Source organism: Oncorhynchus keta, chromosome 22, assembly GCF_023373465.1.
Source record: "Oncorhynchus keta strain PuntledgeMale-10-30-2019 chromosome 22, Oket_V2, whole genome shotgun sequence".
In the NCBI taxonomy this organism is placed as follows: Eukaryota; Metazoa; Chordata; class Actinopteri; order Salmoniformes; family Salmonidae; genus Oncorhynchus; species Oncorhynchus keta.
Window position 1 is genome coordinate 47,887,733 of NC_068442.1, and position 14,765 is coordinate 47,902,497.

The 14,765-nt window shown below is 46.7% G+C and overlaps 1 protein-coding gene across 1 annotated transcript in view; it reads left to right on the forward strand.

Moving 5' to 3' along the window:
- Window positions 1-220: 220 nt before the first annotated feature.
- The window catches only part of LOC118401577 (E3 ubiquitin-protein ligase RNF13-like), a gene marked incomplete at its 5' end in the record, with an annotated part of 70,966 nt that continues 56,421 nt past the window's right edge, over window positions 221-14,765 (forward strand). The window contains 4 exons of the mRNA XM_052475812.1: window positions 221-315; window positions 354-372; window positions 608-688; window positions 14,151-14,276. Coding sequence (XP_052331772.1) covers window positions 221-315; window positions 354-372; window positions 608-688; window positions 14,151-14,276 — 321 coding nt within the window. The remainder of the gene's footprint in view (window positions 316-353; window positions 373-607; window positions 689-14,150; window positions 14,277-14,765) is intronic.

A 14,765-nucleotide genomic window follows, 5' to 3' on the forward strand; every position in this document is an offset into this window, starting at 1 on the left:
TGTGTGTGTAGACACGCAGACAGACTGGCTGTGTGTGTAGACACGCAGACAGTGGTGTGTGTGTAGACACGCAGACAGAGACGGGTGTAGACACTCAGACAGACTGGCAGGTGTGAGAGCAGCCAGTGCTGGGACGGGCAGTCCGTCCGGGCTGAAGGTGTCAGACAGACTGGTGTGTGTCAGTTGACTGGCACAGTGCGGAGATGCAAGATGCTGCTGAAGGATCTCCCTTGGGATGCTGATGCTGTCTGCCACACAGATCTACACCATCTTCACGGGCGTGCAGCTCTTCGCCTTCCTCAACCTGCTGCCCGTGACAGATTGAAGGATAGACACTCAGACAGAGACAGGGCTGAGGCCGACATCTCTGCCGTGAGTCAGACTGAGACAGACTGGCTAGACACGCAGACAGAAGGATATAGACACGCAGACAGACTGGCAGACTGAGACGGGCTGAAGTATAGACACGCAGACAGACTGGCTGAAGTATAGACACGCAGACAGACTGGCTGAAGTATAGACACGCAGACAGACTGAATGACTGACGAAGAACTATTAGTTATTAACACCACGTGATGTGATTTGTATTCTTTTTTTTCTCTTTCAGTACACATTTGACAACAAGACAGGTAATTTTGATGACCTGCCTGCACGGTTTGGGTACCGGCTGCCCAGCGATGGACTCAAGGTGGGTACAACAAGGGTCATTTTCTTTCCGTCAAATGCCAATGTTTAATGACAGGCTTACAAATCCCTGCAGTTCATTACAAGGACTCGATAAGTCGACTGTTACATATACCCTGTCATTTATTTTTTTACTGCTATTGACACTAGTTAAAGTATAACCAATGAAATACAGTATATACAGTTTCTCTCTCTCTCTATGGTCAAAGTGTATGCACTGAATATGATGCATTTTTGGATGCAGATTAGTAGTGAGCCCAGTTGTGGTCCAGTGGCCAACCTGGAACTACAGTAAAGTGCACTGTGTTGTGAATGTAGCAGCAAGATAACCATGGCTTTCTAATGAGAATGAGGTCATGGGTTGTGAGGTGCCCACTCATTGTTGACCCACACACAGCTGGCAACAGGGCTGACTCATGTCTGCACTTCTAAGCCAGGCCATTGTCGTCGTTCCCCCCCAGTGAAGAGCTTGTTTTCCATCACTATGCTTGCCTTGCTCTCTCACTAACCTCTTTGTTTGAAACGTCCATGATGAATCGTTCATTTCAGTCTCTTGTTGAAACGTCCATAATGAATCGTTCATTTCAGTCTCTCGTTGAAACGTCCATGATGAATCGTTCATTTCAGTCTCTCGTTGAAACGTCCATGATGAATCGTTCATTTCAGTCTCTCGTTGAAACGTCCATGATGAATCGTTCATTTCAGTCTCTTGTTGAAACGTCCATAATGAATCGTTCATTTCAGTCTCTTGTTGAAACGTCCATGATGAATCGTTCATTTCAGTCTCTTGTTGAAACGTCCATGATGAATCATTTATTTCAGTCTCTCTGTTAATTGGTGGTGAACTCCGATAGAGGTGCCGGTTTAGATATAGGTGCAACTGTCCCGGCGCGCCGGCGATCACCACAAACAGGAAGTAGGATAGACTACTGGAGGTTTTTGGTGTAATTGACCATGAATGACCATAAAATCACGAACACGCGTTTAGCGAAACTGAAAGAGCAAACAACCGCATTTATAACCACGGCAAGGTGACTGGGAATATGGTGGAATACAAAGTGTAGTTATGATCTCCGTTCGGCAATCAAACAGACAAAACGTCAAGACAGAGACAAAGTGGAGTCGCAGTTCAACGGCTCAGACAGGAGACGTTTGTGGCAGGGTCTACAGACAATCAGATTCTAAAGGGAAAATCAGCCAGCTAGGACGGGGTGGGTTAGGACGGTAGGTGGGAGTTGGGCTAGGACGGGGTGGGTTAGGACGGTGGGAGGGTGGGCTAGGATGGGGTGGGTTAGGACGGTGGGCTAGGATGGGGTGGGTTAGGACGGGGTGGGTTAGGACGGTGGGCTAGGACGGGGTGGGTTAGGACGGTGGCAGGGTGGGTGGGCTAGGACAGTGGGTGGAAGGTGGGATAGGACGGTGGGTGGGCTAGGACGGGGTGGATTAGGACGGTGGGTAGGGGTTGGGCTAGGACGGGGTGGGTTAGGACGGTGGGTACGGGGGTTGGGCTGGGGATGGGGTGGGGAGGGGTTGGGCTAGGACGGGGTGGGTTAGGACGGTGGGTAGGGGTTGGGCTAGGACGGGGTGGGTTAGGACGGTGGGTAGGGGTTGGGCTAGGATGGGGTGGGTTAGGACGGTGGGTAGGGGTTGGGCTGGGACGGGGTGGGTTAGGACGGTGGGTAGGGGTTGGGCTAAGACAGGGGGTGGGCTGGGACTGGGGGCTCAGGGGTGGGCTGGGACTGGTGGTGAGTGGGGGGGTGGGCTGGGACTGGGGGGTGGGCTGAGACAGTGAGTGGGGGTGGTGGGCTGGGACAGGGGGTGGGCTGGGACGGTGAGTGGGGGGGTGGGCTGGGAGGGTGAGTGGGGGGTGGGATGGGCTGGGACGGTGAGTGGGGGTGGGCTGGGACAGGGGTTGGGCTGGGACTGGTGGTGGGCTGGGACGGTGAGTGGGGGGGGCTGGGACAGGGGGTGGGCTGGGACTGGTGGTGGGCTGGGACGGTGAGTGGCTGGGGGGTGGGCTGGGACAGGGGGTGGGCTGGGACGGTGAGTGGGGGGCTGGGACGGTGAGTGGGGGGCTGGGACAGGGGTGGGCTGGCGAAGAGCGGGGTCACGTCTGTGTGCGCAGCCTGCCAGGCTTACTTACATAAGGCATCGGGGTGATGAAAGCTGAGTAATTTAAAGGCCTACTCTCATTCTCTTTTTCAGTGTTTTTTCTGTTTCGCTCTCTCTCCAAGCAATCCATTTAATTTTTTCCTCTCTCTTTCTTATTTACTGCCTCTCACTCCACCTCTGTACTTCTCCTCCCTAGTGATGGAGAATGCCTCATGATATGCTGATAAGCCGTCCTATCCAAGAGTTTTTAATCTATATTTTTTTGTAGCTGTCTATTTACCACCACAAACCAATGCTGGCACTAAGCCTGCACTCAACGAGCAGTATAGGGCCATAAGCAAAAAAAGAAAATGTACATCCAGAGGTGTCGCTCCTATTGGCCAGTGATTTCAATGCAGGGAAACTGAAATCCGTCTTACCTCATTTTAACCAGCATGTCACTTGTGCAACTAGAGGCGAAAAACTCAACTCAATCACCTACACTCGTACGAAGCATACGAAGCTCTCCCTCGCCCTCCATTTAGCAAATATGACCATAACTCTATACTCCTGATTTCTGCTTACAAGCAAAAACAGGAAGTACCAGTGATGCGCTCAGTACAGAAGTGGTTCGACGAAGTGGATGCTAAGATACAGGACACTTTCGCTAGTGTAACAGTATAACTTTAGACCGTCCCGTTTCACATCCGTTACACTAGTACAGACTGGAATAAGTTATGTGACTTATCCGATAACAGTAAGGAGTTTACCACATCAGTCACCGGCTTTATTAATAAGTGCATTGATGACATTGTCCCCACAGTGACCGTACGTTTATATCCTAACCGGAAGCCATTTATTACAGGCAACATCTGCACTGAGCTAATGGCTAGAGCTGCTGCTTTCAAGGAGTCGGACGCTAATCCGGACGGTTGTAAGAAATCCCACTACGACCTCTGACGAGCCATCAAAAAGGCAAAACATCAATACAGGCCTAAGATCCAATCATACTATGCCGGCTATGATGCTCATCGGCTGTGGCAGGGGTTGCAAACAATGCCGGATTACAAAGGGAAACCCAGCCGCGAGCCTACCATATGAGCTAAATTCCTTCTATGCTCGCTTTGAGGCAAGCAACACTGAACCATGCATGAGCGCACCAGCTGGTCCCGACGACTGTGTGATCTCGCTCTCTGTAGCAGATGTTAGAAAGACATTTTAAACAGGTTAATATTCACAAGACCACGTGGCCAGACAGATTATCAGGTCTCTAACTCGGGTAACTAGGATCAGCTGGCAAGTTCAACCTCTCCCTGACCGTCTGTAATACCTACATGTATCAAGCATCATATTCCCTGCGCCCAAGAACGCCAAGGTAACCTATCTAAATGACTATTGCCCCGTAGCACTCACATCTGTAGCCATGAAGTGCTTTGAAAGGCTGGTCATGGCTCACATCAACACCATCATCCCAGACACCCTGGACACACTACAATTAGCATACCGCCCCAACAGATCTACAGATGATCAACAGTCCCCTCCAAGCTCATCACTAAGCTCAACCCTGGGACTGAAACCCTCCCTCTGCAACTGGATCCTACACTTCCTGACGGGCCGCAACTACAACATCTGGTTCATGCTTATTCCCCTCCTGTACTCCCTATTCAATGGGGGTGGATGCAGACCCGTGAGCAACTGCAGCCCCTCATGATTTCAGATTTTTTGTGGGCCCCACCCCACAAAGTTGCCCATGTCTGGCCTAGAGGGAAGGGGTCAGTGACCTGGCAGTGTGGTACCAGGACAACTTCTCCCTCAACATCATCAAGACGAAGGAGCTGATCGTGGACTACAGGAAACGGAGGGGTGAGTACCCCCCCTATCCACATCGACAGGGCTGTAGTGGGTTGAGGGTCGAAACTTCAAGTTCCTCGGTGTCCACATCACTGAGGACCTATCATGGTCCACACACACCAGCACAGTCGTGAAGACGGAACGACTGTCAAGCACAAATAAAACAAATCGCCCAGAATTTGTTCAGAAATAAGTCACCAAGGAATACTTTCAATTGCTTTCAACGGCACCAGAACATCATAGATTTTGTTCCAGCAATACGGTGCATTAAAACTAAAAGTAGATATACCTAGCCCCCCCCAGCTGGAGCTAAGCCACTAGATATACCTAGCTCGGTGGAGACCCTTGAAACCTCGAGTTAACCAATCCTGTGAAAGGGTTAGACAAGCTCAGTTGTTGATTTAAAAAAATACAATTAAAAGATTCCCTCTGCGTTGTTGGGAAGGGCCCATAAGTATTTCACTCTTAGTCTTCACCTGTTGTTTACGAAGCATGTGACAAATAAAATTCGTTCTGAAAAATCGATAGTTATATTCGCCAAAACTCCAGTATTTTTCACCCTTGTTCTCCATCTTTTTTAAAATAGTGAGCACTTTTATTTCCATGACTGATTTTAAAACTCTCTTGTCCTTCTACAGCAGACAGAAGTATAGTGATATCGTTTTGTGAGGTACCTGGCAATTCCCAGCTCTACTTCTAACCCCCCCAGCTGGAGCTAAGCCACTTCACCCACCCGTTTGAACTCTCTGCCAGCGTCTGTGTGGATGCACTGCGGCGCTTTGAGCAAGGCAGGCGTGGCAGCCCACACCCTAGGGCTCATCGACTCACTTGACATCTTGTTCCATCTTGTAAAAACAATATGGTCTCGTACATGTTAGTTCGGCTGCCATTTGGCTTCGGCAGGTCGGCCTGTGACGGTTGCAGTTGTACCGGTGGCATGCTGTCAGTGTTTGGACAGTAACTTGTCCTGCTGTGTTAACAAACTGTTTGGTAAATGTGGCGTGTCGACCATGTTTCGGTCTACTGTCCAGTGATTATCTGTGCAGTCGGGTGCACTGACCCAGAACCCATTTCTTCTGTTTGGTGCTTAAAGGGACAATCTGTAGTTTATACATCCATTTGGACTTTTTTTTAAAGTAATGATATGTACCCAGTGATTCTTGATGAATGTAACTTATAAATGCCTCATGAGCTTAGTTCAACTGTTGTCTCCTATCAGAACCTAAAGTATAGCTTGTTTTACTCCAATGTTTGTTTACATTTACGTTGTTTACAAACACTTCGTATAGCTTCAAAACATGGTTAAAACTATAATTTTGATATAATGGATGGCCAGTCCTTACATCCATGGCTTGGTTATGAATTTGAGTGGTTACATTTCTCCAGCATCACCTCTCAGCTTTTTACTAAAACAGGGGCGGTGAGTTAGCTTTGTTATTGTTTCAACTGCTGATTGTAGCTTTATGGAACACCACTACTATTCTCTTATTGCTTTGACCTCTCCAGTCCCTGTGAAGGCCAGTGAACTGTGGAAGAACTGAGAGAAGAATGTTTAGGAATGAACTGCAGCAGCTTCCATGTCCCAGGGGATTGCAGTGCTGATGGAACAAACCTTCCATCCTACAATGGAGCCTGCAGTTTGTCCCAGAATCACAAGACACTTACCAGCTTGCTTGTCTCCCATGATTTCCCAGTGTGCCTCAGTCTGGGCTTTCTTTCAATGGAACCACACCCCTCCCATGCCACGAAATGGCACAGTGTACGACTAGCCGTGTGTCCCAAATGGGACAACTGGGAACATTAATCTCTTACACACAAGAAAAGTGTGCGAAGCGCATGTGCGCCAGCCATTCCCTCAAGGGTGAAATAGTACTAAAGGCAATAATAGAACTGATGGGAAAATGTAGCCGAGTCCTGATGTTCTCTTATAGAACACTGTGTGTCATGAACAGAGGTTTTCCCGCTAAATCTTGTGTCTGTTCAAGAGGATGTACCAGAACTTTCTAATTGAAATGTATCATGTTGAAAAATCACTTGTTGTCTGTCAGCTTCGTTCTATCTACATCGGTAGGAATTCCCCTGAATACACCCCTTCCTCTTTTAATTTGGTCAACGGGTAGGCAATGGTGTGTTCCTCATGCGAAGCACAGGACTCTCACTTCCACTCTTCTTACAAAATATAGACTGAACATCGATACCAGCGTAACCTGGGATGGTTTAAGCTGCCAAGCAAAGGTTGCAAGAACTGGTGTTAGATTAGGCCTTGTTTACTTTGAAATATGTTATTCCTCCCTACTTTGGGGTAGTCTAATCGCTAATCTAACATGACTAGAATGCTGTAGGCTATGGGATGGTACTGCTGATTTACCCCTATCAAGTCATGTCAGATCTGTGATTAGTTGAGACTAATTTTAGTATCCTTCCTCAAGAGTCTCTACCCAGTTGATTTGGGGTAGGGCTTTGTTCAATTAGTGATGAAGCAGCAGATAATTGCCCTGGGGGGGAACTTCACGGAACAGTGACTGGCTTTTAGCAGGGACAGGAAGCACGGTGCCATATGGTGTCATATCCTGTCACATGTCTGGCTCGGGATGCAGGAGGGGGAGTGGCCTGGGAAGCTGAAGGGCAGTAGCTGGATTCGGCCTGTGGCTTTGGAGTTGGGATGCGGCTATGTACACATCTTTCCAGGGCAAAGGTCATGCTGATCCATTTCCAGTCCACACAGCTACAGGGCCTTCAGAAAGGATTCACATCCCTTAACTTTTTCCACATTTTGTTGTGCTACAAAGTGGGATTAAAATTGATTTTTTAAATCAATAATCTACACAAAATACTCTGTCAAAGTGGAAGGAAAATTTTAACATTTGTAAAAAAAAAAGTAAAAAAAACATTTTTGTGTGTGTGTGTATATATATATATTATATACATACATACATACATACATACATACATACATACATACATACATACATTTTTTGGGCTGTAAAAATGTTCCACTTGATTCCTTATTTCATGTGACAGATCAACATTAAAATGGAGAAGTTGATATGTTTCTGGGTGCCGATATAAGTTGATTTCCTCGATAAAATGTTTGGCTCGGCTGGTTTAGTTCCCAGTTTTTTTGTGCCGTCTACAAATACCCTTCCATGTTAGATCCTTGTTATGTCATCTGCTTAGTGTGTATGTGCTTAGTAGTTTCATTATAACATATGAGATTGAGGGGTTTAGCCATTTTTCAATACACAGTAGAATTGGTTGAGCGGCTCCTCTTTGTGTGCAGTGTATCTATGAAACCTTCTCTACTAATCTGATTTTTAGATTCATTCATTTTAATCTGCTTAAAACTGCACAAACTGGAGACTATATTTAATAATTCCTCTGTTTTTCCTCTTATCCATAAACGGGGTCTGTGTTAGTGACATTTACGGACTGGGATTAGGTATAGACCTGGGTTCAAATACTGTCTTAATCTGTGCTTGATTGACTTTGTTCCATTTAAACCACATGATCAAATAGTTTCAACATTGTAATATTCATAATCTGTCAGGCCAAAGAAAACACTCCCAAGTATTTTTTAAATAGTATTTGAATCAGTCTGATTTTAGGTTTCACGACCACTAGGCAATCCCGTGGTGCAGGAGGAGGAAGATGACTGTATTGTTTGTGAATTCAAAATTCAAAACCTGAAACGAACAATCTGTTGTTAAACTTTAAAAAAATAACGTTTCAAAAAATGTCATGTGTTTTATTGTATTTTCCCTCAAGTATACTGTGCTTTGTACAGAGGTGTGTTTAGGCATTTCCTTTTGAGTGTTTTTGTGGGTCCATTGCCAACAGGGGGAGCTATTGTAGCTTGTTCTGAGCCAGGTGAAAATATGAGGCAGTGATGTCATAGCAGGCTTTGTATCCATGGAGATTTACAGTCTGTGTTCCTTTTTGAAACCAAATCAAATTTTATTTGTCACATACACATGGTTAGCAGATGTTAATGCGAGTGTAGCGAAATGCTTGTGCTTCTAGTTCCGACAATGCAGTAATAACCAACAAGTAATCTAACTAACAATTCCAAAACTACTGTCTTATATACAGTGTAAGGGGATAAAGAATATGTACATAAAGATATATGAATGAGTGATGGTACAGAGCAGCATAGGCAAGATACAGTAGATGGTGTCGAGTACAGTATATACATATGAGATGAGTATGTAAACAAAGTGGCATAGTTAAAGTGGCTAGTGCTACATGTATTACATAAGGATGCAGTCGATGATATAGAGTACAGTATATATGTATGCATATGAGATGAATAATGTAGGGTAAGTAACATTATATAAGGTAGCATTGTTTAAAGTGGCTAGTGATATATTTACATAATTTCCCATCAATTCCCATTATTAAAGTGGCTGGAGTTGAGTCAGTGTGTTGGCAGCAGCCACTCAATGTTAGTGGTGGCTGTTTAATTAACAGTCTGATGGCCTTGAGATAGAAGCTGTTTTTCAGTCTCTCGGTCCCAGCTTTGATGCACCTGTACTGACCTCGCCTTCTGGATGATAGCGGGGTGAACAGGCAGTGGCTCGGGTGGTTGTTGTCCTTGATGATCTTTATGGCCTTCCTGTAACATCGGATTCAATATAAAGTAGACCGTGTATCGGCTTCCATTGCCAGTTCTTCACTACCTCTTTGTATCAAATCAAGAATGGAACGAGCTTTTGGAGTGACTGACTACATCAAAGGAAACACTTGAGTAAAGGAGGGATACAAAGCATATCGAAAGGAAGTTGCTTCCACACCTGTATGGTTCCTGAGTTAATTAAGCAATTAACAATCCCATCATACTTACATGTATAAAAATGCCCAGTTGCCCATTTATTTTGGCTAGAATAAAAGATCTTTGACTTTGAAGGAGGAGTCTCAGAGAACCGAAAGAGGTTTTAAAGGGCGTACCAGATCACCGGATCTCAACCCAATTGAACACTAATGGGATATTCTGGAGAGGCACCTGAGACAGCGTTTTCCATCAACAAAAACACCAAATGGTGGAATTTATTGTGGAAGAATGATGTCGCATCCCTACAATAGAGTTCTAGACACTCTATGAGTTCTTCAATAGAGTTCCAGACACTCTATGAGTTCTTCAATAGAGTTCCAGACACTCTATGAGTTCTTCAATAGAGTTCTAGACACTATGAGTTCTTCAATAGAGTTCCAGACACTCTATGAGTTCTTCAATAGAGTTCCAGACACTCTTATGAGTTCTTCAATAGAGTTCTAGACACTCTATGAGTTCTTCAATAGAGTTCCAGACACTCTATGAGTTCTTCAATAGAGTTCCAGACACTCTATGAGTTCTTCAATAGAGTTCCAGACACTCTATGAGTTCTTCAATAGAGTTCCAGACACTCTATGAGTTCTTCAATAGAGTTCCAGACACTCTATGAGTTCTTCAATAGAGTTCCAGACACTCTATGAGTTCTTCAATAGAGTTCTAGACACTCTATGAGTTCTTCAATAGAGTTCCAGACACTCTATGAGTTCTTCAATAGAGTTCCAGACACTCTATGAGTTCTTCAATAGAGTTCCAGACACTCTATGAGTTCTTCAATAGAGTTCCAGACACTCTATGAGTTCTTCAATAGAGTTCCAGACACTCTATGAGTTCTTCAATAGAGTTCCAGACACTCTATGAGTTCTTCAATAGAGTTCCAGACACTCTATGAGTTCTTCAATAGAGTTCCAGACACTCTATGAGTTCTTCAATAGAGTTCCAGACACTCTATGAGTTCTTCAATAGAGTTCCAGACACTCTATGAGTTCTTCAATAGAGTTCCAGACACTCTATGAGTTCTTCAATAGAGTTCCAGACACTCTATGAGTTCTTCAATAGAGTTCCAGACACTTGTAGAATCTATGCCAATGTGCATTGAAGCTGTTCTGGTTGGCTGGTCGTGACCCAACGCCCCTATAAAGACACTATGTTGGTGTTACCTTTTCATTTGGACACTTACCTGTACATATGAGTTGCTGTCCATCCTCTGGGGAAGTTGATGGTATGTTTTTATACGTTTGACTCTTTCATTGATCATCCTTTTCTATTTGGAGAGATTGACCTCGATGTGGCAGCTTGTAAGAGCTGTGTCGCTGCCATTCAGAATACACACACACACACACACACACACACACACACACACACACACAGTCTTAGCAGTGTAAGGTACACACACACACACACACACACACAGTCTTAGCAGTGTAAGGTACACACACACACACACACACACACACACACACACACACACACACACACACACACACACACACACACACTCTTAGCACACACACACACACAGTCTTAGCAGTGTAAGGTACACACACACAGTCTTAGCAGTGTAAGGTACACACACACACACACACACACACACACACACACACACACACACAGTCTTAGCAGTGTAAGGTACACACACACACACACACACAGTCTTAGCAGTGTAAGGTACACACACACACACAGTCTTAGCAGTGTAAGGTACACACACACACACAATCTTAGCAGTGTAAGGTACACACACACACACAGTCTTAGCAGTGTAAGGTACACACACACACAGTCTTAGCAGTGTATGTACACACACAGAGAAAAGTACTGGCAATGCAGGAAGTCTGGGTCTGTTTTGAAGTTCTAGGCACTGGCATGACTCCCGAGACTGAACTCAAGGTCCTCCACTAAAACGTTCACCGCTGGCTGTAGCTGGTGCTGAGTCAAGGCCCCACCCCCACCCAATCCCACAGCAATTTACAGCTCAGCTGCGTCCCAGATCGCACCCTAATGCCGACATGGTGTACTACTTCTGACCGGGCCTTATAGGCCTCTGTGTATATGGGGAATAGGGTGGGTGCCATTTTATCTCCCAAGTGGCGCAGCGGTCTAAGACCCTGCATTTCAGTACTACAGACCCCGGTTCCATTCCAGGCTGTATCACAGCGGTCTTAGACACTACATCTCAGTACTACAGACCCTGGTTCCATTCCAGGCTGTATCACAGCGGTCTAAGAGACTGCATCTCAGTACTACAGACCCTGGTTCCATTCCAGGCTGTATCACAGCGGTCTAAGACACTGCATCTCAGTACTACAGACCCTGCTTCCATTCCAGGCTGTATCACAGCAGTCTAAGGCACTGCATATCAGTGCTGGAGGCGTCACTACAGACCCCGGTTCCGTTCCAGGCTGTATCACAACTGGCCGTGATTGGGAGTCCCAAAGCGCGGCGCACAATTGTCCCAGCGTCGTCCAGGTTTGGCTGGTGTAGGCCGTCATTGTAAATAAGAATTTTGTTCTTAACTGACTTGCCTAGATAAATAAATAACAATTTGGGACACAACCCTCTCTCTCAGCCTTAAGAACGGGAAGCATAGAAATGGCGCACATAGAACAGATCTGTCTTTTCAATGAGAATTACAGATCTATAACACATTTATATGTTACATTTTGCAGCCTTTAATAGTGTAAGGAAATGTGATAGACATTATCAAATCAATAAATCTGGTTAAATGTGAAGCCAGCTGGCGTGAGGTTACCGTGAAGCCGGCCGGCATGAGGTTACCGTGAAGCCGGCCGGCGTGAGGTTACCGTGAAGCCGGCCGGCGTGAGGTTACCGTGAAGCCGGCCGGCGTGAGGTTACCGTGAAGCCGGCCGGCGTGAGGTTACCGTGAAGCCGGCCGGCGTGAGGTTACCGTGAAGCCGGCCGGCGTGAGGTTACCGTGAAGCCGGCCGGCGTGAGGTTACCGTGAAGCCGGCCGGCGTGAGGTTACCGTGAAGCCGGCCGGCGTGAGGTTACCGTGAAGCCGGCCGGCGTGAGGTTACCGTGAAGCCGGCCGGCGTGAGGTTACCGTGAAGCCGGCCGGCGTGAGGTTACCGTGAAGCCGGCCGGCGTGAGGTTACCGTGAAGCCGGCCGGCGTGAGGTTACCGTGAAGCCGGCCGGCGTGAGGTTACCGTGAAGCCGGCCGGCGTGAGGTTACCGTGAAGCCGGCCGGCGTGAGGTTACCGTGAAGCCGGCCGGCGTGAGGTTACCGTGAAGCCGGCCGGCGTGAGGTTACCGTGAAGCCGGTGGGACAAAACACTGGAGAGCAGCAGTTTATTCAAGATGGACATTACAGAATATTCAGATAGAAATAGAATGTGCAGAATAGATATGATTATCTGTCTTGTAGAAGAGAATTGTGTCATTAGGCTCTATTCATTACATTTCTGTCTGCAATGTAATGAACGTTTCACTCACTGAAGAAACACCTCTCCCTGAATGGAAACACTTGAACAGTACCTCAGTGTAATTGGACAGCATCAGGCCCTGAAATTAGGCCTGCCTCTCTGGCTGTGTTCTGACAGGCTGAGTCATGCCCGAGGCGGATCCGAGACTCCAGAGCTGCAGGACCTGCTGGGTGCCATCAGCACAGTGCTCTGTGGATCACACCTTGTGGAGTCTGACTCACTGGGTCTATAGATGTTACCATTTTGGCCAATGTTGGCACCGATATTCCATTGAAAATAGCATTATAACCCAAGGACTGCCAATATGGCTACACATCTCAAACCAAGTTTACCAGCCAAACTCACTTTCACTCTTTTTCTCTCCCTCCCCCTCGCTTGTTCTCTCTACCCCCCTCTCTCTCCCTCCCCCCTCTCTCGTTCTCGCTACCCCTCCTCCCTCTCTCGTTCTCTCTACCCCTCCTCTTTCTCGTTCTCTCTACCCCTCCTCTCTCTCCCTTCCCCCTCTCTCGTTCTCTCTACCCCTCCTCTCTCTCCCTCCCCCTCTCTCGTTCTCTCTCCCTCCCCCTCTCTCGTTCTCTCTCCCTCCACTCTCTCTCCCTCCCCCTCTCTCGTTCTCTCTCCCTCCACTCTCTCTCCCTCCCCCCTCTCTCTCCCTCCCCTCTCTCGTTCTCTCTCCCTCCCCCTCTCTCGTTCTCTCTCCCTCCCCCTCTCTCGTTCTCTCTCCCTCCACTCTCTCTCCCCCCCCCTCTCTCCCTCCCCCTCTCTCTCCCTCCCCCTCTCTCGTTTTCTCTACCCCCTCTCTCTCTCCCCTCCGGTGCCCACTCACTCACTCACTCACTCACTCACTCACTCACTCACTCACTCACTCACTCACTCTCTCTCACTCCGCCTTAATTAAATCAAAATTTAGGACCCATATTGACTGTTACATTAGCCATTTCCATTTTTTTATTTTATTGAAATGTTATGTCATTTCTGTTGTCTTAGTTCAGTACGTGGCTCATCATTTCTCTCTAGTCTAATTGATCTAATTTTAGATGTTTGATCTTGCAGTGAATATTTATTTAGATTCCAGGGAATATTTATTTCCAGCGAATGTTTCTGTTGAGAGCAAAGATTCAAATGGACACCACCACAATTTTCTGTTTTTGGTATTGGAATGTAAAGTTACTTAGTCGCCAGAATCCACCACACACACACTGTTTAAACAGCTAATAACTGATGCTCTAACTGTACTGTGATGTCACACCCACAGGGCTTTCTGATTGGTGCACGGCCCGAAAATGCCTGCGAGCCCATCGACCCGCCCCCTATCCGGGACAACCTCACTGGCGCCTTCATCGTGCTCATCAAGCGCTTCGACTGTAACTTCGACATCAAGGTAGGGTGCATCGCACTCACAAAAACCTCCTCATATGATGTATTACTGATTTCCCCTAAGTTGCCCCTAGCCACTTATCCAAGATGGAGATATTTTAGCCTCCCCCACTGGGATAATTTGATCCTAGATTTGTGTTTTAATTCTACATCAAGGCCCCCTTATGGTCTACGATGAAGTTACCACTTAGCACTGATCCAGAGTCAGTTTCCTCTTTTACCTCCTGATGGGATTGGGAAAGCTGATCCTAAGGCACAACTTCTACCTCGAGCCCCTCTTTACATGCAGCACAGTACACAGGAAATGGCTTTTGCCCAGTCAGGACTTCCTGTTCTGGCACTGAACCCATCCCTTCTTCCCTCCGCTCTTCCCCTGCTTCTCTCGTGTTCCATTAACTTGGTGCCCTATAACTGCCACCTGGTCAAGATAAAGCAAAGCAGTGCAACAAAAACAACAGAATTACACATAAACAAACGTACAGTCAATAACACA